Source organism: Giraffa tippelskirchi, chromosome 1 (assembly GCF_054371585.1).
Source record: "Giraffa tippelskirchi isolate mGirTip1 chromosome 1, T2T-mGirTip1v1.2.pri, whole genome shotgun sequence".
In the NCBI taxonomy this organism is placed as follows: domain Eukaryota; kingdom Metazoa; phylum Chordata; class Mammalia; order Artiodactyla; family Giraffidae; genus Giraffa; species Giraffa tippelskirchi.
In genome coordinates, this window is record NC_137275.1 from 180,065,464 (window position 1) to 180,092,152 (window position 26,689).

The following is a 26,689-nucleotide window of genomic DNA, read 5'->3' on the forward strand; positions in this document are numbered from 1 at the left end:
GGCACTGGAGGACAGAGGGGCCATTCTGGGCAAGATTGCTGTGTTCTGCCCGCCCCGCCCCCACAACCTGTAGTGTGGAGCGGGACACTGATCACGGGGCCAGGTGTGCAGAGCACTCAGGCTACTGGTTAACCAAGTGAAGGACTTCAGTCCACTGTGATCAGGAGCCCAAGGCAGGAGAGTCTTGGACACTCCCTCACCTAGCAGGAGGCCAGGGACACCAGGTCAGCTGCCCACGGACGTACACTGGATTGGAGCTGAGGGGGCACTCAGTCTGGAGAGGGCTGACCCCAATTGCTCTGAGGACAGAGGAGCAGATGGGGTCTGGCATTTGAGGAGGTAGAAACAGCCAGTGAGAGTCCCTCTCCAACCCAAGAAAGAAAACTTTTCTTTGGTCCAAAAGCAAGGAACTGTACTGATAGAATAGATTATCACACACAATTTACAGATAACGAATATACAGTGATCTTTCTTGCAAACTGCACAGACCCAATTAAATCTCACAGAATGCTTTCATTGATTTTTGCCTGAACTCTTGTGTATGTAGTCAACCTGCCATTGACCCATGAGTTTATTTCCGACATGAGTGTTGGTTGATATATTTATTGACATTAATGAGTAAGACAAATGTGCAACAGTGGAAACAAGGTGTGAGTCACAATTTCATTTGCAGAAACTCCTTTTTGGATGAATGAGATAAGAATTTTAAATTCTAGAAGAATATTTCCTTTTTTTTTTTTTTTTTGCTATTCATAATGTAATGGTTACAAACATGTTTAAATTTAATCTGCCTTGTTAACATTTTCTCTGTCACTTTCTAGACAGTCTCAGAACATAAATCAGAGCCTGATTTGTAGTGCTCCCCCATCTCCCTGGTATAAATACTCCCAGTCTGCCTGATTTCAAGCTAACAATGTGATGTCACTGAATGGAGGTGTGAAGAGAGGCACGGGAGTAGCGCAATCCATAACACAGACTTTTCATCCTGCACATTAAACAGATGTAGATAACCTCCAGAGATAAATCACAGCAAAAGGTATCAAAGTAATTAGGAGGTGATAGGTTGTCAGGCTTTACTACTTTCCTTTTAAATAATTTATTTAATTATACATTTGTATATTTTAATTTTTACCAGTGGTGGTGTGTACAAACTGGCTTGCAAAATTCCTGATGATGTGACAGTCCTAAACTGGTACAAGCCAGCTTGAGCATACTATCACATCTGCCTCCAGCTCCAGGCAGGACTAGGAGGAGGCTGTGTGTTAGGGGATTGAAGGGATTCACAAAGGTGGGGCTGGGCTGACCTCAGAGATCCTGGCACACAGGCTGCCTCATTGCTGGAGGCATCACACGGACAGGCATGCTCATGCACACACATGCACACACACACACAAACACACTGCACACACCTCTTCCTCCTTCTCAACCCTTCTCTGCACTCAGCAGTGGAAACCAGTTCCCTTTTTTCCGCCCCCAGGGTGGCAGGTGCCGCACTCACAGAGCACCTCGAGCTGGACTTGAAATAACCTGGGCTTTGTGACATTTTCTGCTCACTGGTCCTCTTTGGGCCTCAACTTCCTGAGGGAAGTTCCCATGGAATTTAACACACATGCCCTAATCCTGTCTGTGCCAGGTGCTGGGCTGGATTTGAGATCAGAGAGTCAGCCACAGCCCGGAAGGTCAGCGAACTCTCGGAGCTCCGAGGAGCCATGTGAGCTAGCAGCAGGGGCTGGGAGGATGGTGTCATGCAGCGGTGCCTGGCTCCCAGCCTCGCCTCCTCCTGGACCAGTTAGGAAACCTCTCCTGGCTCTAGTTCCTCATTTTGAAAAGGAGTTATTACAATCTGCTACTTGTAAAGACTACATAAGCTAACATAAAATAGCAGAATTCCTAAGGAGATAGTGATACACAATAAAGTGACATCAATCAATAAAAGCTATTATCATATGTTTGATGACCATAGAGTGACAACGTTAGGACCAAAGGAAGCAGGACTGTGGGGCACAGAGACACCGTACTGCCCCCAGCAGACGATCAGCACAGGAGTGTCAGAGAAAGAAGTTAGGAATGCAGATGACCTGTGCTCTAGATGTACCAGTTCTGTGTCATTGCTTGGACTCATCCTCATTACTTTTTATTTTCAATCTTTTTTTAAAATTTTTTATTTATTAGACAATTTTTTATTTTCTATCTTTTTAATTAATGAAAGATTTATAATTTATACCCCATCATAGAACAAATCTTGCATGTTTTTACTTTATGCTGATTCTTGGGCAGCTTCCCTTCAGAATGGTGTTTTATTGCTCTGGGACCTGAGCAAAAAACCTCCAGTCTTTTCCCTGATTACAAAACCCAGTCATTCATTCAGTGTATGTTTATTGCTGTCTACTTTGTGTTAAGCACTGTTCTAAGCAGTTGTCAAGCACTACATCTATGCAGTACCCTTGGAAAATTCAGGAAAATCACTTTTAAAAAGTAGAATGGACTCAAATCCCACTACACAGAGATAACCGCTCTTCACAACTTGGGATCATATTGTTTTATAATATTTTTCCCTTAACAATATATCACAAACACGGTTCCAAGTTGTTATCTGTGGAAATTAGATTTTCTACATTTAGGGGTGCTGTTTTGCAGTTCACCCCTCAACAGGTCTGCCCCAACAGCCCTGGACCCATTAGGAAGTAGTGTGAGTCTCAGAGACAAAGAAGTGGGTCTCAGTGGCCTTCTAACTTGGGTTGACCTCAAGTCAAGGTCACCTGTTCATGCTGGAGGGGACGCATAGATAGAGCCCTTATTTAGAGAGCTCCACTCTCTACTCTCTCTGAGCTCACCTGCTTCTAGCCACTGCCAGACTAACTCTCATCTCAGCCCTCCAAGCAGGAGACAGGTCCAGCAGTGAATATGTGCAGGCAGAGTCACCCCACTGAAAGAGTTCTGTGGGTCTGTATATTCTGACATGAGAAATTGCCCTTCTTTAATAAAACTCTTTCCCTTTTCTTTATTGATTAAATGAAGAAATCAATCAAATCAGACAACTTTAGTCTGATCCCATTTTTGCTTGAAACTACAGGTTACAAAAACATAATTATGGAAGGGAAAAGGGCTTTTATTAGTACTTTTTACATTTGTAAATATTCTGAATATTTTACAATAAGCATATATTACGTTTAAAATGTTAAGCACACATAGGAGGGAGAGAGGGAGGAAGGATGAGATTTTTAGCATTCTAGTACGTGTCCCCAGTCATCTCTCTGATTATTTCCTTAGTGTGTATTTTTTAGAATTAGAATTCCTAGAAGTGGAATTGCTGTATTTTAACAGCTCTTGGTATATATTGCAAAATTAATCCTCAGAATGGCTATATCTCCTTGCACTTTGATTACCAGTAAATGAATACCAACTTGTCTTGACCTTCAGTAATTCTGAGTAGTGTTGTCAATAACTCCCACTTTAATAGATAAGACAGGGTCTTCCCTGGTGGTCCAGTGTTGTCCTAATGGTCTGGAAGCGAGTGACAAGAATGAAGACAGAACATGAAATCTGGTGCAATGGGTCAGGGGACCTGCAGCCTCTACTGGACTGAGGTACAGAGTCCACTCTGAGTCCAGCTTTTATTCCTAATTGCAGACTACAAGACTTTTTTGATCTTATCTTTCCCAAGATACTACATTGACATAGTCCAGATCTCCTCGTTTTTACCCCAGGCCGCTCACTTTTGGGCTAGTCTCGGGAACAATCAGCAAGTGCATAGGCAGCGTTCATGCCTGACGCTGACCTGGAGTTACACGGTCCGTGCTTTCATGATCCCAGTCATAATCCCTTCTGGGTCAGGCCTTGGGGTTTGTAACAAGGAGATTATTCTTAAGAAAAACATGAAAGATAATCATTAACACAGTTTCTTAATATATGCTGTTTTTCCAGGTGCTATTTCTGTGGAATTTCTCAAGGCTGTGAAAGTACATTGTTAGGAATTCCCACTACACCTTCCTCCCTTTTGTTTTTTCAGGAGTAGATACGCCGTCTGAGCAACTGTTTTCTTCATCAGTTCTCGGATGGTTTCTCTCGTGCATCTGAGGACTAGACACAAAACAGTTAAAAATATACATCCTGATATTATAGTACCAAGCAATCCTCCTTCTAAAGTTTTAATCCACATCACGGAGTTAAGTTTATGCAAGCTTTCCTCAATTTCTTCAAATAAATCAGTTTCTGGGAGTAATTGTAAGTGAGCCTTTTGCATATTAGAAATAGTAGCCATAATTGGGAAATATCTAAGGATAAATTATTACGAACGTGTCCTCTCAAATATTGAAATAATTGATCCCAAGTATATGCGCCTTGATTATATTTATGAGGTGTGACACAAAATGAAGAGATATTCCAATCACACTTAAGATGAATTTGTAATTTTAAAGTTTGTACTTTGTCCCCTAGTAGGAGAACTGCATTTTCTAAATCAATCAATCGTTCATTAATTTCTTGGTCTATGGGGGTTTGACTTCCCCAGGCAGAACTTGCATCTTGGTGCCACTACTGTACAAATGTAGTCGTTTGTATAGTTTGATGCAGTGCTACTCCAGCTACTGCTGCGGTCGGGGCTATAGCAGTAATTCCCACAATAGCTGCTATAAGGAGTCCAATAAACTTTTTGGAATGTTGTAGTACTTTCTTCATAACCTTTAAAAGAGCATGTGTCAATGTATGGCAAAAACCACTACAATATTGTAAAGTAATTAGCCCCCAACTAAAATAAATAAATTTATTAAAAAAAAAAAAAAGATGAGAATAGCTGGTATTGATGCTGAAATCCTAAAGAGATCCTCAGCATCTTCAATGATATTCTTAGAGTAATCTGAATGACGGGACTCATATTCTCCACATAAGAAGATGGAAGCACCCCAGGGATAGAACCAGCTCCACTGGAGGCTATCCAAGTGCTGACCATGGAATGGGCTCCTCTGTGGATGGACTTAGGAACAGCTTTATTTAATCGATAATAATAAACAAACTATCTTTCAGTCAATCTTATATAAATATTTGGATCTAGTCCATGTTTTGAAATGTACCAAATTCACATGCCTGGATCCAACCACTTAGTTTGGCTGGGGAAATATAGAACTTCATACTTTAATAAACAGTGAGCGCTCAGGGAAACAGTCTGCATATGAAACTGCCCCTGAACCATCTCTGCAGATTAGTGCTTTCCACAATAAACAAGTGTTGCTAGTATCCTGAAATGGATAATGATGTTATAAATACTTACTAAAGTAACACATAACGCTATATAAATCCAGTGGCACAAGTCATCTGTTGGTTGAACAACAACAAACAAATGCATGAAAACAAGGCACCAGAAAATTGAAACTCCTATGGTTGTTTTTCTCCTTTAATAAATATGAAATCAGTGAAGTTAATATACTCTTTTTAAAAAGAGTCATATTGGATCTATTTTCTTTAATAAGCTGTCTACACAAAAAAATAACATTATTGCCCAAATTGGTACTTTAATTTTCTTGAAACTAAATGAAGTTTATTCTTCTAAAGTCCCTAGACACATTTCAGAGTGTTACAGCTTTGATCCTCAAATTTATCTAACAGTACTTGTTTAACGTCGTTTTGTTTTTCACTTTGCTACATAGAAGTGAAATATAATAAATTACAGTTTAATGTATTCTGTCACTGAAGAAAGCAACTTCCTTTTAAAAGTCTATTGTATTACTTATTTGCTAAGTTGCCCTAAACTTAGCATTACTTCTTTCAGATATTTAATTTAAAAATGTAATCTCTTGCAATGTATTATAAATCACTATAAATAAATATGTGATTAATATTTAAAAAATAAATAAATAAATAAAAGAGCATGTGTTTCAGGAGAGCCTTCCCAAGGTCTGGTTTGATTTACTGGAAGCCATATTCCCAATCTCCTTCTTAATATAAAAAATGAGTGATTAGAATTATAAAGTGAAGAATTTAAGCAAGTATATAATTTGCAGTCCTAGCAAGAAAGTTCTTGTACACTTTCATTGATAGAAATTGTTCCTTTCAAGAGCACATAAGAATCTCTCACACAAGACTGAATATAAAATGTCCAGTTTGTACTGGTATTAAATGTCAATAAATAATGAGTTTTATTGGAATAATGTCCATCCCAAATTTGGAATTTTTTTAAGACTTAAAGCCAATCTCCAAATCTCTCCTTGCCCTCTTCCTTGATCCAGTTGTGGGAAGGGGGGTGACATGCCACCAACATGCCATACAATTGGATGATCTGAATGAGTGGTAATATTAGTATGGTCAAAGACTTCATGCACCTGCCAATGTAGCCTTTTGTGAGGATTGCAGGACTGATTTTGATGAGAGCAATTAGAGACTGCATACCCCTTAGGGGACCAGTCCCATACAATTCCATAGGAACCATTAATCAAAATTACTCCCTCAGTCCAATAGAGGCTGCAGGTCCCCTGACCCATTGCACCAGATTTCCTATTCTGACTTCATTCTCGTTGCTTGCTCCCAGACCATTAGGGCAACAGCCTGGTGGCTAATATTCCATGCTCCCGATGAAGGGCATCCAGGTTCGATCCCTGGTCAGGGAACAAGATCCCACATGCCCCAACTTAGAGTTGACATGCCGCAACTAAAGATCCCACATGCGGCAACAAAGACTGAAGACCCCATGTGCTGCAGCTAAGACCCCATGAAGCCATGCAAATAGATAAACATTAAAAAAAGATAAGGCAGCATTTCATCTTAATTTCTCCTTTTATTACTAGTCGAAATTTTAAGAATTTATTGAATATTTGTATTTTGTCCCTTGCTGGTGGCTTACTATTCTTTGGACAGTTTTGTTCTTGTGGTGTTTTGATTTTGGTCTTTATTTCATTTTTTTCTTTCCCTGTGGTTTGCTGTAGTGATTGAATTTTTATTTCTTCATATTCACTTTTTAGTACATTGATTTGCTTTCCATTTATATCCTTCTGGTAGCTAACGGTGGACTTTTAACATACTTACTTAGAATTATATTTTACTTATAAATCCCAGAGAAATAAAACAGATTTCTACACCATCCTCCTAAACATGATAAGAACTTGGTCATCATTTCACTTCCCTTTATATCCACACATATTCCTACCCTTCCATGTGAGGTATCATCTGGTATTTCAACTCCAAATTGACATTTCAAACATTTTATTTCACAATAATTACTTATCTAGATATTTTCCCCCTAATTCCTCTGTTTGTTGTTGCTTTTAAATCCTTCCCCTTCCTCCTAGATTCGTTTTTCTTCTTAATTGAGAATTTTCTCCAGTATTTCTTTTAGAACAGGTCTTTTTGAGTCCCCGTGTTTCTAACAATGTGTGTGTTAATATATACGTGTGTGTGTTTAAAATTCTGTGCTCAGGAATATTGGGAAGTTTTGCTAATTTCTTTGCTTATTATGACTTTTTGCATCTCTCTACTTCCTCCTAGGGGCCTTCCCTGGTGGCTCAGTGGTAAAGAATCCGCCTGCAATGCAGGAGATGCAGGTCCGATCCCTGGGTCAAGAAAATCCCCTGGAGAAGGAAATGGCAACCCACTCCAGTATTCTTGCCTGGGAAATCCAATGGATAGAGGAATCTGGCAGGCTACAGTCCATGGAGTCGCAAAGAGTAGGACATGGCTTAGCAACTAAACAACAACAATAACTTCCTCCTAGGTTCATTCTTCTTGCAGACAATTTCCTCTACACTTTGTCTCAAAGAAGTTCTGTATTAGCTTCATTTCCCGAGGAGTAAGTCTGTTGAATTTTTGGCTCCCTTTCATAGTGTAATCTTTCCTCATGTTTGATGGTTGATGGTTCCAGATTGGGTGTTTATCTTTGTGATGGAGCTTTCCACTGGGATATTTATTTGGGGTGTGGGTGGCAGCTGCTGTAGCGGCTAATACTAAAGTGTGCTTTCAGTGCAGCAGGGTAGAGGTGGGATGTACCGATAGATGGGGTACCTCAGCAGCTGATCTTCATCCAAAGAGCCTGGTCCCTCCCAGGTGCCACCTGTGATCTGGGGCACTGCCTTTCTCTCTGTGACGCATGTATACTATTCCCAGAAAGATAAACTCCTTGCCCCTGGCTGGTCAGCATGGTGAGAGGACGCTTGGGTCTGTGGCCCCCCAACTCTTCATTTTGTGGTCTGTCAACAGCCCCCACCTGTGTCAGCCTCTTGCATGTGGATGCAGAGCACTTTTTGTGTGGTCACAGTCTATAGCCATGCTGGCTAATGCTTTTTCTCTTTGATCTTGTCCTAACTGCACTCCATCATTCAGCATCTTCTAGGAGTTTCTATGTACCTGATAGACTTCTTTCCTGCTTTCAAATATGGCTATTTTTTCCTTTCTTTAAAATTTTGAGGGTTTTGTATAGAATGGGGAGATTGATGTATGTGCTCAATTTACCTTCCAAAAAAACGAGTTCTGACTTTTACAGTTCTATCACATTTCTAACAGCATGAGTCCCCACCACCACTACCCCACCACTTCTAGGATATTTCTGTCCTATGGTCCTATCACCATGGAGTACTGTAATTACAAAGAATTTCAAGGGAATATGTTATGTTCCGGCTTCCCAGGTGGCAGTAGTGGTAAAGAACCTGCCTGCCAATGCAGGAAACAAGAGATGCAAGTTCGATCTCTAGGTTGAGAAGATTCCTTGGAGGAGGGCATGGCAACCCGCTCCAGTATTCTTGCCTGGAGAATCCCATGGACAGAGGAGGCTGTCAGGCTGTATATGGTCTATGGGGTTGCAAACAGTCGGACACGACTGAAATGACTTAGCACCCACACACACATGTTATGTTCGTGGGTTCCCCTGAGAAGTGCTCTTCCCTGAGGCTTCTGAGGGGAAAGATGGCCAGGAGGGAGGTCTGGGGAATGGCCAGATGGATGCTGCAGGAGTGGGGCACAGAGTGAACAAGGATCTGGAGGGTGAGCACGTGCTGAGGTGATTGATGCAGTGCAAGTCAGAGTGGCAAGAAAAACTGTGCTGGGACCCCAAAGAGGAGCAGGACCCTCTCGAAGAGAGGCCACAAGCTTGCTGTCCTGTGTTTCAGACATGAGACCCCAGGAGCCCTGTCCTGCAGGCTGTGAGGTCTGAAGAGGACAGAGTCCATAGCCTGTCGTCCAGATGACCACTGTCCTGCCCCAATAGCCCAGCAGTGAATCAGAGTGAACAGATGCTTCTTGACCTCTGGTTACGAAAAACCATGTCAAAAGACTGCTTTCCTGTGAAGTTTCTGGAGCTTAAGTCTCAGGACCCCTCACTTGCATGACCCTACCAAGGCTCTGGGAGGTGGGGAGGCACCTTGGTTAACTGTTTACATGGTGATGTGTTTTCTTTAAAATATGAGCAGGTAAGATATTTTTGTAGTTTTATGTGAAAAGGGCATCCAAATAATAAGCTTTTTGGACTCCAAGGAAACCTGAATCTGTCCTGTACTATGTTACCAAGAAAAGAAGGAGTTCAGGCCAGTTAGGACAGTTGTATAGATAATTAAGCTGGAGAAAGAATTATGAAAGAAGATTAATCTACTTATGGAAGACACATCACAGGTGAGTGGCACTGACTCAGAAAGTGACGTTAAAAAATATCAGATGATCTCAGTGGGCTACAAGTCAAATTCCTGACAGTGATGCTCAAGGCTGAAGGGTCAATGACCACAGCAGTGACTGATGATGTGAATGAGTATTTTGGCTGTTTTTCAGGACCAGGCAGCTAAACGGCACTTGTGACAGCTCAGTGGACATGGAGCTCTTCCTCCATTACTCCCTCATCCCATCAGTAAGTGAAGGCAGAGGAGGGTCATTGAGGGGAGAGAAGGGGAGCCACCCCCCATACACAGGTTTCCACAGGGGTCTGAATATGTCAGCAGAAACTTGCTGACTTAAATTATGCACCAAAATCACAGGCAGAAGAGGCTTTGAAGGTCCCAAGAGTCAGGAACACTGACTTGTAAGGAAGTCAAAACAGGTTTTTCTGAGGAAGCAATGCTGGAGCTAAGGTCTGTTGGAAGATGTAGTAAAGAACATTTCGAGCAAAGAGGAGAGCTTGTGCAAAGGCTCCATGGGGGCAGGGAGCATGGAAAGTGTGACGAGCTGAGAAGGCAAGTGGGGCTGGAGTGGAGAATGAGGTGGAAGTGTCTGGGGAGGTAGGGCAGGGCCAGACCCTGTGTGAAGGAGTTTTGTCTTTGTTCTAAACACAATGGGGAGTGATTGGAGGATTTCTGGCATGAGTATGGTGGGATCAGATTTATGTGTTGAAATGATCACTCTGGTTGCAAGTGGGGATCAGGTTGGAGGCAGGCAAGAGAGGAGGGAGGAAGACCAGTGAGGAGATGGTTGCAGAGATCCAGGTAAGGTAATTTTACATCATCCTAGATGATGGTGGTCAACTTGAGATGTTCAGAAGGTAAAAGCAGTAGGACCTACTAACAGGTTGGTTAGAGAGGTAAGGGAGAGAATGACTCTTTGGTTTCTGACTTGCACAGTTGGAAGGATAGTGGTATTTGCCATTCACTTGTTGAGGAAAATTAGAAGAGATCCAAGTTTGTTGCGGGTAAAGGAGCAGGACAGGGAGGAAAATCATGAGCTCCATTTAAGACATACTGTATTTAAGAAGCATTCAACACATCAGAAAGAAATGGTAACTGTGTAGTTGGGCATACAATTCTGGACCAAGTCTGGGCTGGAAATTCAAGTTTGTGAGTCTTCTGTGTATTTGGTGGCCAGGGAAAGCATGGACATGGGTAGGATCACTGAGGAAGAGAGAGTCGGGGAGTAAGAGGAGTGGTCCTTGGAGTGAACCATGAGGACCTCCACATCTAGCGGCTGGGTAAAGAATGATCCACTAAAGGAGACTGAGAAGTACTGGAAGAAACCAGAAAAGCGTGGCTGACAGAAGCATAGAGAGTGTTTTAAAGAGGAGGAAAAAGTCAACAGTGAACGCAACTGAGAGATCGAGCAGACCTGGCTTAATGTTTACATTTGGGTTGAGCAACAAGGTGGTAATTAGTGACTTTGACCAGCACTGCTTCCGTGGAGTGATGGTGGTGAAGCCAGGTTAGGGGGTCGAAGAGCAAGTGAGAGGTCAGGAAATGGAGATGGCAAGTGTTGATAATTCTTGGGATGCTTCTAGTAAAAGGAAAACAGAAAAGGGGCATCAAGTATCGGAGAGATGACTGAATCCACAGGAATAAAAAGCAAAGAAGGATTTGCCACCTAAAAGTTATTATCTGTTTTTTACAGAAGAGAACACTGAGATTCAGAGAAGTTAAGTCTCCCTTCAAGCCAGTGAGTGGGAAAGAAAGATTTGAACCCATGTCCATTCAGGGCAACACAAAAGGAAGCTCAATACAAAACATTCTGGAGGCTCAAGGGCACACACAGCCAGCTCCCTGAGTCTGGAGTTTGAGTCCTAGACATTCTGAGTGCTCTGCTCACCCGCACACTCTCCTTCAGTAAGGGCACAGAGGGTCTGAGGATGAATACTCCCTGATGGCAAACTCATCCTCTCTTCCTATAGCTTTTCATCATTTTGGTCTTGTCCTTTCTTCAAAGAAGAGAGAAACATAGAGAGAGTGATGACCCTTACCTTCTGCGGAACCGCTTCGGAATGATCGTGTGAGTTGAGCCAAGGTTCATAACTATAGCTTGGGGTACTCTGTGTTTGGGACCAACACCATTTGTAAGGCCAGGCGAACTCCTACTTACCTCCCCACCATGAACAGCCCTGCCCCTCCCTTCCTCAACCCACCCAAGGCCCAGAGAATTCAGAATGTAGTTCCAAGCCATTGTGCCCTCAGCACCCGGGGTTGCCCAGGTGTGCTTAAAACATCTCAAGGAGGCTCAGCTCACTGTGGGAAAGGCCCTCCCACACTCAGCACCATGGCTACTCCAGAAAGCAGAGGGGAGAGAGTTCCCTGTCACTGGCGGCAGCAAGCTTCCTTGTTGGGATAGAGGCATGAGTCATGTCCCAGGAGAGCCGGGTGGTCCAGGCAGCTTTCAGGGCCTTTCCGGCTCTGCCATTCTGAATCTCTGCTCCTCTTACCACATTTTTCTTGAGTTCTAATTTTCACATCTCTGCCTCATCACTCTGTAATTAATAATAACGTTGATGATACAGTTAGCATTTATTGCACACTGACTGTGACCCAGGCTCTGAACCATCTGTTCATTACTCTGATGAACCCCAACAAAGTAGAGGTTGTTATCCTCACGTGATGGATGAATAAGCTCAGGCTCAGAGAAGTGAGTCACTTGCCCATTTTGCTTGTTGTCATGGCTGCTGATGTCCTTGCTTTTGCTCCCCAGACTTGGAACTTATCCAGGGCAAGGATTTTGTCTCCCTCACTTCAATACCCTGAATCCACATCTAGCTCCAGGATCGGCACAGAGGGCTTCAGGATATGTTGTTGTTTTATTGCTAAGTCTTGTCCAACTCTTTTGCGACCCCGTGGACTGTAGCCCACCAGGCTCCTCTGTCCATGGGATTTCCCAGGCCAAAATACTGAAGTGGGTTGCCATTTCCTTCTCCAGGGGATCTTCCAGACCCAGGATTGATCCCACATCTCCTGCATTGCAGGCGGATTCTTTACTGCTGAGCCACCAAGGAAATGAATAGTTCACTAATCAATAATCCCTCCCCAGTGTGGGGTAGTTAACTTTGGAGATGAACTGTGGGAATGAGTCACTTCTGGCTTCATAACTTGTTTCTCTTATTCACAGACCTCTGGACTTCGTGGGCACTTTCAGTAACCGATGGTCCTATGGAGTCGCCTTTGGGGCCACAGCCAATAAGGTCATGTTCTTGTTCTCAGAAGGTTACCAGCCCCTGCTGGTCCCACAGTGGGCCCAAGGTACACGTGCTGCCTCACACCTGCTGGGAATTTCATCGTGGAAATTCTTGCTCAGAGACCGCATGGCAGGGGTTCTCTGGGGTCAGGGGACACACTTTGTCGACTGTCAGCGTTCTTTTCAGCTTATTACTTACCCAAGGTCAATGTTGAGCTCACAAAGTTTCAAAGCTCATTTGTGGGAGTTTTCTCCCAGTTAGATTCAGGGGTTCTTTAGACATAGTAGAATGAAGGCTCAGAAGGTAGGTTCACTGTCACTCGCGCTAAACATCTCTCCTGAGTGATAGCTATGACTGCCTTCTTGCTATCAGTAAGCATTCAGATGCTTCCTCAAAGAACAATGCTTACTTCTCTGGCCATTGATCTGAGGCCTCTTTGTTCCCCATGCCCTGGGCTCTCCTACGGTTCAATCATCCCTAATCTAATGACTCCCAAACCTCTCCTGTCCAGTTTAGTCCTCTCTACTGAGTTCCAGTCCTCTATGAGCAAACGCCTACAATATCTTCTTAGTTTTTAAGAGTTTTTGATGAAAATTAAAATCAAAATGATACATTTCTTAGAAGTGTATAAGTTAAGCTTTGGCAAATGTTTCTTGTTGTTGTTTAGTCACTCAGTCATGTCTTTTGCGATCCCATGGACTGCAGCCCACCAGGCTCCTTTAACCATGGGATTTCTCAGGCAAGAATACTGGAGGGGTTGCCACTTCTTCTCCAGAGGATCTTCCCAGTCCAGAGATTGAACCTGCGTCTCCTGCATTGGCAGGCAGATTCTTTACCACTCAGCCACCTGGAAAGCCCATGGCAAATGTTTACATCTATGAAATCATCACCACAATCATGATGATGAACCCCAGAGTTAACTTTTTCCCCTTTGTACTCTTTTCTTCCCACCTGTATCTGGTCATCATCCCTAGCCTCAGGCAATTACATAAATGGAATCACATGTAATACACTTTCCCCCCTACCCTTGGGGGGATGATCTGTTTTCTTTCACTCACCAGCATCATTATTTTGAGATCCATACATGTTTAGCATGTATCAGAAATCATTCCTTTTTCATTTCTGAGTAGTGTTCCACTAGACCACAGTTTGTTTATCCATTCACCAATTGACAGACATTTGATTTATTTTCAATTTTTGGCTATTACATATAGAGCTGCTAAAAGGATTACAAGTCCTTGTAAGTTTCCATTTTTCTTGGGTAGATACCTATGAGTGGATGTCTGGATTATTAAGACCATGAAGTAGATTATATTTGTAAAGAAACTATCAGACTATTTTTCAAAGTGAATTTTTCCAGTTTTGATTACCTTCCTCAGTGTATGAGAGTTCAGTTTCTCTTTGTTCTTGACAACACGTGGTCAGTCTTTTTAATTTTAGCCATTCTAAGAAGCATGTAGTGGTATCTTATTGTGGTTTTAATTTGCACTTTTGTAATGACTAATGATGTTGAGCATATTTTCATGCTTATTTGCTATCCCTCTACCTTCTTTGTGAATTGTCTGTTCAATCATTTGCCTACTTTAAAAAATTGGGTTGTTTTTTGTTTTCTTATTGTTCAGCTTGGAGAGTTTTTTTTTTAATATAATCTGTATATAAGTGCTTTATCAGATGTATGAATCGCAGGTGTTTTCACCCATTCTGTGACTTGTGTTTTCATTCTATCAACAGTGTCTTTTGAAGAGCTGCCATTCACAATTTTGAGGAAGTCTAATTTTTTCATTTTTGTTTTTATGGTATCATATAAGCTAAGATCATTTAGATTTTCTTATTTGTTCTTTCTAGAGGTTTTAGTCTTTTGGTGTCTTGCATTTAGGTCTATGATACATATTAATTTTTTGCTTATAGTGTAAGGTGTGGATTGAATTTCTCTCTTTTTTTTTTGCCTTTGGCTATCCATTTATTTGCAACACTACTTGTTGCAAAAACCTATTCTTTGCACACTAAACTGCCTTTGCACATTTGTTGAAAATTGATTGGCTACACATGTGTATGGGTCTATTTCTGGGCTTTCCATTTGGTTCCATTGACCTGCAAGGTGTGAAGTTTCCAATTTCTCCACATCCTATCCAACACTTGCTATTTTCATTTAAAAAAGATATAGGCATTTGAGTAGGTGTGAAGTACTATCTGACTGTTGTCTTGACCTGTGTTTCCTTGAAAACTAATATGTTGAGCATCTGGCTGGGCCAGAACACTGTTTCTTGCTTCATGGCTCAAGGGTTCCCTCTTTTGTTTTCACAAAGTGATTTTATATATGTATCCTCATTATAACCATACATTTTCTGAATTGACTTCTTCCCTCCACTTTTGTCTGGACTCACTAGTTCCCAGCTCCTGATGTTCTTATCCTTTTCATTTTGAATTCCTACTGCCACAGTTTCTCTGTCACCCTGGGCTTGTCCTGGGAGGGGACTTGTATATTTAGTATAGTGAGTTCATGGGTTGTGATAGATCCAGCATCTTCAGACTTACTAACACCAAGGTCTGCTGATTCTCACCTGTGAACCATGACCTTCAGCACCTTGCCTATATTCTGCTGTTATTTCATCTTCAGTTTCCTGTGAATATCTGTTGGCAATTTTGGTTCTGTTCTTGGGCTTTCAAAGATCCTATTGTCTGCTCTCTGCTTCCTCTTAATCTGATGTTGATATCAAATGGGTCTTTTCACTTAGATTTGTTGTAGATGTTTGTGGGTTTATGATTTTGCTATCTTATTCACTCTGCTTTTATGGTGGGTGAATTTGGGTAAATTTAAAAATTATGCTCTTGCAGCTTCCAACATCACAGCAATTATTCCTTTTATATTGTCCCTTACCTGCCCATCCTCCACCACTCACATTCACAGAAATACTGACCCCAACCAACCATCTCCCATCCTTTGAGTGAGAAATGTCCTTCTTTACTTCCGTCTCTCCATCCTACAAACTCCTGCTTATATTTCATGGCCTTGCTAAATGTCATCACCTCCAGGATGCCTTCCCTCATACTTAGACCCTAGGTGAAGTCCATGACTTCCTCTTCTTGCCCTCATAGCAGGTTGAATATGCCTCTACTATCATACATATCACATCATTTACTTTCCTCCTTATCTTCCTTATTGGATTGTAAGTATCTCAAAGCAAGAACTTTGTTCATTCTTCCTGTGTCCTTGGTGCCTGGTCTGTGCCCCAGCTCAAAGACACTTAGAAAGGACACCTTGCCCAATTACATTTTACTGGATCTGTTAGACCATCTCAGAACTAGTCAGTGACAGCATTAATATTATCATTGTCTTAAGGGTACAGTGTATCAATATAATACTTTACAAGAGGTTTTAAATCACAGGACCCTGCTCTCTGTGTTGCTAAGGTATACATTATGGTACTCTACTTGCAGTGATTGTTCATTTATGTTGTCTGTTTCTGCCCATCATACTGTGAGCTAATCAAGGCCAGAGACCAAGTCTTCTTCATCTCAATAGTTAGCCCAGTGCCTGGCATGGAAGAGGTACCAGGAAGGCTCTGTTGCATGACTGCATGACAGACATCCCTGCATTCCTCCTTGGGCTAATCTGGGACTTATTCGCTCATTACCCTGAGTCCTGAGATCTGTGACTGCAAGTCACATGAAGCCCCATAGCTGCCTTGAGTCTCCCCTGAGCCTGTGAGAAGAGGAACTCACATAATCTCTGGCCCTTCTCTCCCAGCCTTTGTGCTTCTGATCGGAGGCATCGAAGTTGGCCTGTCCCACTTCCCCTTTTTCGCCTGCCTCTCATCGGAGTTCGGGCTGGTCAGCTCCGTCCTGGGCTTCAGCTACTCTCTTATCTGGTAAGATGGACTCTGCCTGCCTCCCCTCCAACAGTTTGTTTGGCCATGGCTAAACTCTGGGCAAAGTGCTAATGGTGATCTGAAAACTCACTTGGAGGGCACCTTGCCCAGAACTGAGGCTCAGGGTGGGTGGGTGGAATGACTGGTCCCAGACCCACCGTGGCCCCTTCCTTGGGACTGCACTTGAGGCTTCAGAAGGTCAGTCTGCATTCTGTCAGCTCCACAAGAGCCTGCCCATGATTAGAATATTCCCAGAAGTCAGGGTTGTAGAAAAACTCACTTCTGTCAACTGCCATCAGGAAGACCCACAGGTAGAAGCAGGAGTCCCATTTGGATGTGACTTCTCCTTGCTGTTGTCACTTCCCTGGGATCCCAGGAGAAAGTGCAGGGGCCTTAATGGGATATTTGGGGCCATCACAGTCTGGCCTCTCCCCGTCTCTCCATGCCTGATGGTTTCTAGCACACACTTCCAGTCATGCAAGGCTCCTGAATTCATTCCTTCATCCATCCACTTCTTCATTCAGCAAACATCCCACTGTGATCCAGGGAATACACTGGAAGACACAACAGACCCTCATGGATCATGCATTCTGGCCTCTTTGTCTACATGTTGCTATTCCCTGAGTGGAGCATCTTCCCCCACTTGGCCCAGTGATAGGTACATGCTCATCCTTTGTGCATCATCACCCCTAGATGTGGGAGCTTTCTCACCCTCCTCTTGAGCTCTGTGCCCTCAGCTCTGATACCAAACCAGCACAGAGCTGGCCCTGGAGAATATTTCTGGCTGAGTAACCCCATGAACACTTCTATCTCCAGCCCTCAAGCTCATTTCATTGCCCACAACCCCCTTACTGGGCTCGTTTCCCCAACAGCATTTTCTCTGGCGCAGGGGTCCCAGACCTAGCATGTAAACAAGTGGAGGGAGCTCTCAAGCAAATGATACCCTGATAGCTACAATTCCAGAGTTTGTTAAATGGCTTGCTAATTAGTGGCTTGATTTGAAAAAATTAGAAGACAGGGTATTCAGGGTTAGACATGGAGTAATATCATCTTAACACCCTCTGGCAGACTCTGAGCTGGCGAGGAAAAGGTGGCCAGAAGCACTTAGCAGCTTGTGCACCACCGGAGTATGGGCACCAAGACTGAACATGACCAGTTGGGGGAAACCCCTGAGGCTTATTCCTCAGAGGAGTGTTTACAGACAAGGCCAGGCAGGAAAAGCCTCAGCCTCAGGGCTGGGAGACTAAGTCTTGGCTCTGAATGTGACTCTAGATGAATCCCTTTCCCTCTCTGGGCTTCAGTCTCCCCACCTGAGTGGTGAAGGGAGAGAGGAGGAGAACTCTCTGAGTCTCCCTGCTCTGCTATTGTGGATTCCAAGACTGTGTGAGGACGTGTTAAATGAATGTAGTGTGCATGTACCTAGGCACGAGCTAGGTGCCTAATCTGGGTGAGATGTACACGGAGTCCTGGGAACCAGCCCTCCCAGAAGGTTGGGGAGAGGATTCCAGGCAGGTGGAATCTGAGCTGTTTTCACCGGGGCTGTGCTGGGAAGGACCCCAGGACTCCAACCCTTTTTCTGTCCTGCAGGTTTGTGGTCACCACACTTTACATCGTACAGTGTCCCCATGGGCAGGTGAGTCCCCACTGAATTGTATTTAAGTATTTCAGTCCTATCACTATGGCCATCTCGCTGTGTGACTGGGACAAGGCTTTGCCACTCTGGGCCCCAGCTTCTCATGTGAACACAAGGGGAGTTGGAGCCATTCATGATGCCTCCATTTGCAGAGCATCTTGTGTTGATCAGATGTCATTCACAGGAGATGTCCTCACAGTTGATGCCCATAGTGGCCCCTCAAGGGAGGGAAGCTCTCAGCAAACCCATTTCATAAGTGAGGAAACTGAGGCACAGGTATATTATGTAACTCTTGAGAAGCAGCAGATTTTGGAGTTGAGACCAAGTCTGGCTGACTTCAAAGCTCCTTTTTTTTTTCCATTCCTGTATGTAGCCTCAGTTTCTTTGTCTATAAAACGGGACAAGTGGACAAGATGTATCCCTTATTGCTTTGCCATGCATTGTCTACCCCAGAATTATAGGAAGCTGGTTTATCTGTTCAGCCCTATGCCCAGGAAGGTAAGCAAGATGAAAGAGAGGTATCATGTTGCACCCAGAAGGCTTACTAGGTGGGTGAGAGTTCAAGGAGGCCACCCGGGCCAGGAGCCCATGGGAGCCTTGCCAAAGCCTTTCCTGGGCTTCAGTAACTATGAGGGATTAAGGGGTGTGATAAAGAGAGTCTGGGGGGAACCAGATTATAAAATGAGGTGTGTAGGTCAGACCTTCCCTCTGCATCTCTGCACCATGATTGAGGGCATTCTGGTGGATCTCTGTCCCAAAAGAAGCCCTTCTTCCCACTGCTCACTGTGCCTGAGGTTCCAGAGCACAGGTATTTTTCTTTGGAGTCTTAGAGAACTTTCAATCTTCCAGAAGTTCTTTTGTAATTCAAAATATTCATGGTTAATTGGAGGAGACAGCAGGGTCTTACTTCTGTGCTCAGAATCTCTAACACCAAGAACTGCTACATGTCAGGCCTTGTTCTAGGCTCGGTCCCAATCACTAACTGGAGAATTCTCAAGATACTTGGCAGCCAGTGTAGTGTGTTAGTGCCATTCATTCCTGGTATGTTGGTAGGAAAGTAAGGCTCAGGGACTGACATGACTTAATAATTAATAATCATGGGACTGAAATCCAGACTAAGGAAGTAATGAAGACCCATTCTCATGTTTTCAAATGTATTTATGGAAACATTATTTATAAAAATGAGACAATGGAAAGAGTCTAAAATGTCAAATTCTAAGGGGAAATTTAGATAAAATTTGTGTGCTATGTGCTAAGTTGCTTCAGTCGTGTCTGACTTTTTGTGACCCCATGGACTGTAGCCCACCAGGCTCCTCTGTCCATGGAATTCTCTGGGACAGAATACTGGAGTGGGTAGCCATTCCCTTGTCCAGGGGATCTTCCCAACCCAGGGATCGAACCTGGGTCTCCTGCATTGCAGGCAGATTCTTTACCATCTGAACCACCAGGGAAGCCCAGATACAGCCATATGGATATAGATAATAATAAAAGACATTGAAATATTAATACTACAGTGGTTATGTCTCAGATATAAGCATACATTGGAAGATGAAGACATGAGCCCCTGCATCTCAGAATATGTCTAACCCCACCCTAACATCCCTACATCAAAACTCTGATTTCCCAAGAGCGGGAAGAATACTCTGGAAACATAAAAAAGGAAACTAACCAGTGAATTATGAAAGATAAGTTAACAATATTATTTATCTTAAAACAGTGAAAAAAATTTTTTTGTCAAAATGAAGCTAATAACGCAAAAACTATGAGCACCATTCTGAGAGACCTGTTACTCTTGGGAGCCTGTGATGCTCTCAGCATGATGACACTCACAGGCCCTTCCTCCCTTCTTTCCTTTCTTTTCTTCTCCTCCTTCTCCTTCTTCTGCTCTGCACCCCCTCCCTCTTCCTCCTCTTTCTGTCTCTGTCTCTTTTCTCCCTCTCTCTCACCCTTCCTCTCTCTCATGTGTGTTTTCCAAAAGGAACATTTAATACATAATCAGGGGAATTCCCAGGCAGTCCTGTGGTTAGGGCTCTGTGCTTGTCCTGCGAGGGGCACAGGTTTAATCCTTTTGGGGAACTAAGATCCTGCAAGCCATGCTGTGCCACCAAAAAAATATGCAATCGGAAAAAACCATGAAAACCCTTTGTAGAAAATTAAATGGGGGCCCAAGACTCAAGTCCAGTGCTGCTGGACTCCAAATCTACTGCTTGTTCTGATGAAGTAGGGTTGCGAGGGGTGGGGGGGGGTGGGATGGGGAAGGGATTGACTGCTGACCTCCAAGCTCCGAGAGAGAGGGCTCTGGTGGGAGCAGGCTGGGGCAGGCAGATTCCTGTGCACAACCTCCCCAGGGGCCCAGCCCAACTCTCCCTAGAGCCCGTGCCCCCTGGTCTGCTTCTGTTGCAGTTCATGGGGAATTACGAGACTGTCATGTTCTACTGGCCCTCGCTGCTCTGCCTAGCCTTCCTGCTGGGCCGCTTCCTGCACATATTTGTCAAGTCTCTGAGGGTCCACTTGGGCTGGGAGCTGCAGATGGTGAGTACTAAGTAAAAATACTATGTGTGTCCTGAGAGGCTAAGTTTTCCCAACGGCCCTGTGAGGGAGGTACTGTTATTACTTTTCCCTCTCTGTATTATGAAACTTGAACCTGGAGACATCAGTTGCATCGCCCAAGGTCAATGGCTAGTCTGTAGCAGAGACAGAACTGGAACCCAGAGAGTTTGGTCATTGAGGCTCTATCTTACCTCTTGTGCTTCTTCTTCTAGTTCGTTGAGGTAAAAAGTTAGGTTGTTTGTATGAGATCTTTCTTCTTTCATCATATAGGTATTTACTGCTAACTGCTATACACTTCCTCTTAGAACTGCTTTTGCTGCATCCCATAAGTTTTTGTATGTTGCATTTCTATTTTCACTTGCTTCAAGGTAATTTTTTTATTTCCCTTTTGATTTTTTTATTTGATCCATTGGTTGCTCAAGAGTGTACTGTTTGTGAATTTTCCTCCTATTATCAGTGTCTAATTTTTTGTGGTCAGAAATTATGCCTGGTATGATTACAATCTTCTTAAATTTAAGTCTTGTTTTGTGGCCAGACATGTGCTCTACCCTAGAAAATGTTTGTGAGAAGAATATGTATTCTGCTAGTGTTATATGGAATGTTCTGTAAGTGTCTGCATGATCCATTTGGTCTATATTGTTGTTCAAGTCAGTTGTTTCCTTATTGATTTTCTGACTGGATTATCTATCCATTGTTGAAAGTGTGGTATAGAAGTCCCTTACTATTATTGTATTGCTGAAATAAGCAAGAGAAAGTCCTTTTCATAAAAAATAAAAACACTGGGATGTGGGGCATTTCATTCCTGAAATAGCATTTTGAACTATGAGAAATCACCAAATCTCAGAAGGAAAATCAACTTCACAAAACAAAAGCTGCTATAAGCAGGAAACAGAAGAGTCAAGGAAGGTCGTCAGGCCTCTAGCATTTCTTGAAAGCAAGTACTAGGTAAACAGGAAATGGGACACTATTGTCTCTTCAATAAATGACAGGTGTCTGGGAATGGTTCAATTGAAAAGAGCCAAGGTTTACCCCAAATCCTGGCCTCTTCAAAGAGACCAAAACTCTAACAAGACTTTCTGAGCCAAAGCGTCAACCTCTTTCTTTTCTCACAGGAAGAAAAACCTTTCCTGGAAGTTCACCAGGCAGAGCACGTCAAGCAGCTCCTGAAGAAGTGTCCCCTTCTGTAAGCACAGTTCTATTGGCCCCTCTGTGTTTGCACAAATATTGATGAGTTCTGACATGTCAGAGACCTGGAGATGACTGGAAGGGCACTATTTTAGGGGCCGCTTATTTGTTGGTAACAGAAACTCAATTCAAACAGGTGTAAAGAGAAAAAGAAAAGCTATGACCTTACATAATTTAAAAGTCTAGAGATCATCAGTTTCAGACACAGATGGATCCAAGGGTTTGATTGATGTCATCAGAACTAGGTCACTTTGCCTTATCTCTCTGCTTTTGTTGTTCAGTCACTGAGTCACGTCTGACCCTTTGTGACCCCATGGACTGCAGCACAACAGGCTTCCTTATCCTTTACTATCTCCAGGAGTTTACTCAAACTCATGCTCATTGAGTTGTTGATGCCATCCAACCGTCTCATCCTCTGTCATCCCCTTCTCCTCCCGCCCTCAATTTTTCCCAGAATCAGGGTCTTTTCCAGTGAGTTGGCTCTTCACAACAGATGGCCGAAGCATCATAGCTTCAGCTTCAGCATCAGTCCTTCCAATGAATATTCAGGACTGATCTCCTTTAGGATGGACTGGTTTGATCTCCTTGAAGTCCAAGCGACTCTCAAGAGTCTTCTCCAGCACCACAGTTCAAAAGCATGAATTCTTCGGCACTCAGCCTTTTTTATGGTCCAGCTCTCACATCCATACATGACTACCAGAAAAACCACAGCTTGGCTATAAAGTCCTTTGTTGGCAAGATGATATCTCTGCTTTTTAATACACTAGTTTGGCTTGTCAAAGCTTTTATTCTGAAGAGGGAGTGTCTTTTAATTTCATGGCTGCAGTCACCATCTGCAGTGATTTTGGAGCCCAAGAAAATAAAATCTGCCACTGTTTCCACTTTTTCCCTATCTATTTGCCATGAAGTGATGGGACTTGATCTTCGTTTCTTGAATGTTGAGTTTTAAGCCAGCTTTTCACTCTTCTCTTTCACCTTTATCAAGAGAGCAGAATCTCTAAGCTTTTACCCTTCTGGCTTAAGCTCACAGAAAAGAGTGTTTTCTTTCAAGTAATTCTAACAAAATTCCCATGAATGTGTTTCATTGGATCAAGTTGGACCACATGCCATACCAGAAACAATTACTATGAATAGGTGATTGGAGTAAACTGATTGTTAAACCAGAGTCAGAGGCTTCCCAGGTAGTGCCAGTGGTAAAGAGCCTGCCTGCAAATGCAGAAGACTAAAAAGACTCAGGTTCAATCCTTGGGCTGGGAAGATCCCCTTGAGGAGGGCACAGCAACCCACTCCAGTATTCTTGCCTGGAGAATCCCATGGACAGGGGAGCTGGGGGAGCTATAGTCCATGGGGTTCCAGAGTCAGATTTGACTGAAGTGACTTAGCATGCATGCATGCAAAGCAGGGTCACATGTTCACCGCTGGAACTAGGAAGTGGTTCAGCCTCACTTAGCCATCAAGACTGATGGTGGGGAAGAGTAGAGACCCAGGGAAGAACTGAGGTGCTATTACCAATAAAAGAGGACCTAGCTCTTGGCCAGGAAAAAGCACCTGTCTTCAGTGATCATTCAGGTTACCTACCCCTGCCACTGCCACTGTGTACAAGGAGATATTTCCCAGGGAAGGCATATGTCTTATCCAAGGTCACAGAGTTGCAAAGCTAGTTCTTTGGTTAGGATTATAGTTGGTGACATGTAGCAGAAAATACAAAATAATCATGGCACAAACAAGAGAGATATTTCTTTCTTTCTCACATAAAAGAATTCTGGAAGCAGGCAGTCTCTACTTACCCTGGACTGCCCATCATGGCAATTTACCCATCATCTGTCTTTCTCCTCTGATAACTTAGTGGTTGCTATCATGAAGGCTGTTTATGGTCCAAAATAGATGCTGGAGCTCCAACCTGGACCAGACACCATGTCTGCCCTTCAAATAGCAGGCATGAGAAATGAGTGAAGACAAAGATGGCCTCCCAGCTGTGTCACTTCCATCTGACCCCCTTCCATCTGACCAGCCTCTCCAAGTCCCACTCCACACCTCTGTTCATGTCTAATTGACCTGTTTAGTCTTGGTCACTCTTAGCTGTAAGAAAGGTCAAGAACTATAGCCTTTTATCTAGTAAATTGCTGTACTGAATAAAACTGAGTCCCTGTTCTGAAGAATAAGGGGAGGATGAAAACTGTGGAATCTTCCACTGTTCTTTCTCTTCACTAAACTCTAAGATCAAGAGGAAATGACATTATTTTCAGAAGAATCAGGCATTTGTTTACCAACCACAACCTGTCTTCTCTTGATGTTTATTCATTCACAGAGAAAGAAATAAGTCTTGGTTCCAAACCAGGATATATGAGTGGGACCCCTACTTTCAGTTCCCAAGCAGGATGATTGGAACCATTGTGTTGGCTTTCATCTGCCTGTACCTTGTAAGTAGAGCTAAGCAAATCATTTTGTATTTTATAAATGGGGTGGAGATAGGATAGGGTTGTTCTTTAAAAGCTGGGTCAAAACCGGGAATCTGTAAATCAAAGTACAATTCTTTGACCCCACCATTTTGACTCTGAGGACACTTTTACTCATATAGTGAATATTAGTAATAAATATAATTGAATTATTTATGGAGACTTTGTAAAGAGCTTGCAAAATGCCACTCCATCTTAAAAACAAGTACAAATCTGAACAAATGAAGAATCAACAACTCTTCTTAGATCCCTAAGAGCAGGGAGGTCATGGGGCAAAGTTTTGCCCCTAAAATTGAAGAGACAGACAAGATCATGGCAGAATGGAGCAGAAACCCTATGGCAACCAGTGCCAAGGTAAGAAAATCTGAATTGTATTTGATGCCATCAATCAATTGGATATTTTGGAAATCCAAAACTACTTCATCAACAACAGCAGAATGCATACTCTTCTCAAGAATAAATGGAAAATTCAACAAGATAGATTATGTCTTGAACCATAAAGCACACTTAATAAATGTAAAAGAATAAAATCACATGACATCTACTCTCAAATCAAAATGGAATTAAATTAAAAATCAATAACAAAAAGATAACTGGAAAATCCCTCAGGAGCAGATATCGAAACAACACACTTCTAAGTAACACATGAGCCAAAGAGAGAAATCAAGGAAAGTTAGAAATATTTTGAAAAAAGGAAAACACAAGTTATCAAAATTTGTGGGAGGTGGCAAAAGCAGTTGTTGTTATTGTTATTAAGTTGCTCAGTTGTGTCTGACTCTTGTGGCTCCAGGACTGTAGCCCACAAGGCTACTCTGTCCATGGGATTTCTCAGACAACAATACTGGAGTGGGTTGCAATTTCCTTCTCCAGGGGACCTTCCCAATGCAGGGATTGAACACAAGTCTCTTGCATTAGCCAGTGGATTCTTTACCTCTGAGCCACCAGGGAAGCCCAGCAAAAGCAGTGATTAAAAAGAAATTTATAGCATTGAATGTATATATTATAAATGAAGAAAGATCTAAAATCAATCATCTAAGCTTTTACATTAGGAAACAAACAAACAAGAGCAAATTAAAATGCAAAGTAAGCAGAAAAGTAGATGTATTATAATAAAAAGTAGAGCAGAAACTTATGAAACTAAAAAACAAGAGTCAACACAGTACAAAATCAAAGCATTTCATGTGGTTAGAGCTAAGTGAGATAAAATGTCCAAGTCAAAATCAGGGTCAAAGTGGAGAGATGAAAATGGCCAAATTGTCTTCTGTTCGTTTTAAATGTATGAGGATGATACCTATATAAACTAGTCCTGTGATAACTTTTAAGCTAATGTATTAGGTTATGATGAAGTACTGCATAAACTCCCAAACTTCAGTGACAACACTGTATATATATATATTTTTGCCCAGTTAACAATGTCAAGTGGGTGTTCAGGTTTGGGAGGCAGCAATCTTTTATGTGTTGTTCCATAACTAGTTTCTCCATTGTGTACCTTCATTATCCCTGATAATCCTCACCCCCTGCATCCAGTCAGCAGAAGGAGAAAGTATGTGGAGAAATGCATATGGGAGGATTCAAAGGCCATGTGGACCCAGCACACGTTCCTTTCACTCTTTTTCCATTGGTGAGGTCCTTGTCATGTGGCCATATCTAACTCAAGGGAGGCTGGGAAATGTAGTCCAGCCTTGTGCCCAAAGAAGGGGAGAATGGATTTTAATGGACCGCTAATTAGAGTTGTCTGCAGCAGTGAGTAAATCACTTGAAGTTATTGTGTTCATTAAATCTTTATTAGTTGTCTACTCCATACCAAGTGCCTTGTTAAGACCTGGAAGAGAGAATAGGGGTGGTTCAGCAGCTCTTGGCCTGGGAGTAGCCCATGGTCTAAGAGAAGAAGATAAGATATGGTATGCAGTACTGCCATCTAAACAGAGGAAAAGAAAAAGTGAAAGTGTTCTGGAAGTTTAGTGAATTACTCTGGATAGAGAAGCTGCCTGAAGATAGTAGCATTTGAGCTCCACATTCAGAGATTAAACAAGATTCAGTTGATGAAGTAAAATGGCATCAGGAACTCCAGAAGCAATGGCATGATGATCAGGGGCATGACAGCAGGATGACAGAATGATAGGAGAGGAGCAAGCATGACATACATACAGGAAACAGTACCTTCTCCAATTTG

The 26,689-nt window shown here is 42.8% G+C and overlaps 1 protein-coding gene and 1 long non-coding RNA gene across 6 annotated transcripts in view; one reads left to right on the forward strand and one right to left on the reverse strand.

Annotated features, from left to right (window-relative positions):
- LOC145514001 (stimulated by retinoic acid gene 6 protein-like) overlaps nucleotides 1–26,689 on the forward strand; it is a 59,553-nt gene that overhangs the window by 13,769 nt on the left and 19,095 nt on the right. For 3 of the 5 annotated variants that reach the window (XM_081511105.1, XM_081511113.1, XM_081511099.1), the window contains exons 1-7: nucleotides 11,880–12,279; nucleotides 12,757–12,887; nucleotides 16,572–16,692; nucleotides 18,280–18,325; nucleotides 20,729–20,857; nucleotides 21,988–22,058; nucleotides 24,369–24,480. In XM_081511105.1, coding sequence (XP_081367231.1) covers nucleotides 12,833–12,887; nucleotides 16,572–16,692; nucleotides 18,280–18,325; nucleotides 20,729–20,857; nucleotides 21,988–22,058; nucleotides 24,369–24,480 — 534 coding nt within the window. In that variant the 5' untranslated portion in view covers nucleotides 11,880–12,279; nucleotides 12,757–12,832. Of the gene's footprint in view, nucleotides 1–9,738; nucleotides 9,815–11,554; nucleotides 11,653–11,879; nucleotides 12,280–12,756; nucleotides 12,888–16,571; nucleotides 16,693–18,279; nucleotides 18,326–20,728; nucleotides 20,858–21,987; nucleotides 22,059–24,368; nucleotides 24,481–26,689 lie in introns of those variants that run through there. The other 2 variants (XM_081511091.1, XM_081511083.1) reach the window with 1 other exon arrangement.
- On the reverse strand, nucleotides 3,543–11,811 carry LOC145514037 (uncharacterized). Its single transcript, XR_014059817.1, has 3 exons — nucleotides 11,786–11,811; nucleotides 11,624–11,692; nucleotides 3,543–4,080 (listed from the first exon to the last, which is right to left on the reverse strand). It is a non-coding gene; the product is annotated as an uncharacterized LOC145514037 (long non-coding RNA).